General features: G+C 35.5%; 1 protein-coding gene across 1 annotated transcript; it reads left to right on the forward strand.

The window, feature by feature from the left end:
• The first annotated feature begins 543 nt into the window (after positions 1 to 543).
• Positions 544 to 1,072, forward strand: LOC120081916 (cyclin-dependent protein kinase inhibitor SMR1-like). The gene has a single exon (XM_039037097.1). The coding sequence runs from the start codon at positions 658 to 660 to the stop codon at positions 1,039 to 1,041; it is 384 nt and encodes a 127-aa protein (XP_038893025.1). The 5' UTR covers positions 544 to 657; the 3' UTR covers positions 1,042 to 1,072.
• The last annotated feature ends 226 nt before the right edge of the window (positions 1,073 to 1,298 follow it).

Here is a 1,298-nt window from a genome sequence, read left to right on the forward strand (position 1 = left end):
AATTATAGAAAAACACGATAAAAAGCAATCCAATTGTGGTTGCGATTCAAGTGTATTACGATTCATCCATCAATGAAATGAAATCTCATTCCAATTATACAAATTTTCATTAAGATTTGGTAAACGTGACCTTACTTTAATGAGCATAGCTACAATTCTATTTTCATTAATTAAATTCATTATTTTCAAATTTTCTACCAAACCGGGAGTAATCAAGAAAGTACATGAAAGGGAAGATATTACATGAAAATAGAAAATAGAAAATAGAAGGTTATATGTAAATATTATTTGGAGTAGTAGTAAACCCACAATGTACTAAAACTTTATAAATATTTACACACACTCAATCCCCATCATCAGATTCCTTTCCCCCTTAGCTTGTGGGAATAACAGGAATAAAGACACACACTCTCTCTTTCTCTCTCTCCCTCTTAATTATCTTCTAATGCACGCCATTCTTCAACTCCCATTTTCTTTTTAATCTCATAAAAATAAATAAATAAATATTTAATTTTTCTACCCACATAAATACCCACTCCCCTTAACCCCAAACAAACATTATTCTTCATTTTTCACTCAAATCTCTCTCTCTCTCTCTCTCTCTCTCTCTCCGTGTTCTTCTATTCTTTTATTTAATTGTATCATTCACAGAAAAAAATGTCCACTGACCTCGATCTCCGACGGACATTGCTGGAAATCGTCCGCCGTCCACCGATCAAGCTTCAAATTCCACTCCCGTCGACGTCAATGGCCGGCGATCATGGCGGTGTGATAATTCAGAAAGACAGAATTACCGACGAAGAAGAAGAATTATGTTGCCGTACACCGACGTCGGCAGAGAACAAGATTCCGGCGGTGGTACAATGTCCGCCGGCGCCACGGAAGCGGAAGAGACCGCCGAGTTGTAGAAGAAGATTAATGGAGCTTGAATTCGTGGAGATCGTGAATAGAGAAGAGATCGAACCGTATTTAAGATCGAGTTTCGATCATGAAGACAGAGTAAGAAAATCAGCGAAAAGAAGCTTCTGCGAATGTAAATGAAAATGAATCGATCCATTACTATTTCATCAAATCGCCATTGTTAACCGCCTAATTCTTCTTCTTCTTCTTCTTTTTTCTTTCTTTAATTTATTCTCACACCTTGAATTAATTAATATAATGTACAATTTTCCCTCTCTGAAACTGAAAGCTAATTATGTAAAACGAATTATCACACGTTTTTACGTTGACTTTATGTAAATCGAATTTAATTTCAGATCCGAAATCGGCATTGGATGAATTGAATTGCATTAATAGTT

Source organism: Benincasa hispida, chromosome 7 (genome assembly GCF_009727055.1).
Source record: "Benincasa hispida cultivar B227 chromosome 7, ASM972705v1, whole genome shotgun sequence".
NCBI classification, from domain to species: Eukaryota; Viridiplantae; Streptophyta; class Magnoliopsida; order Cucurbitales; family Cucurbitaceae; genus Benincasa; species Benincasa hispida.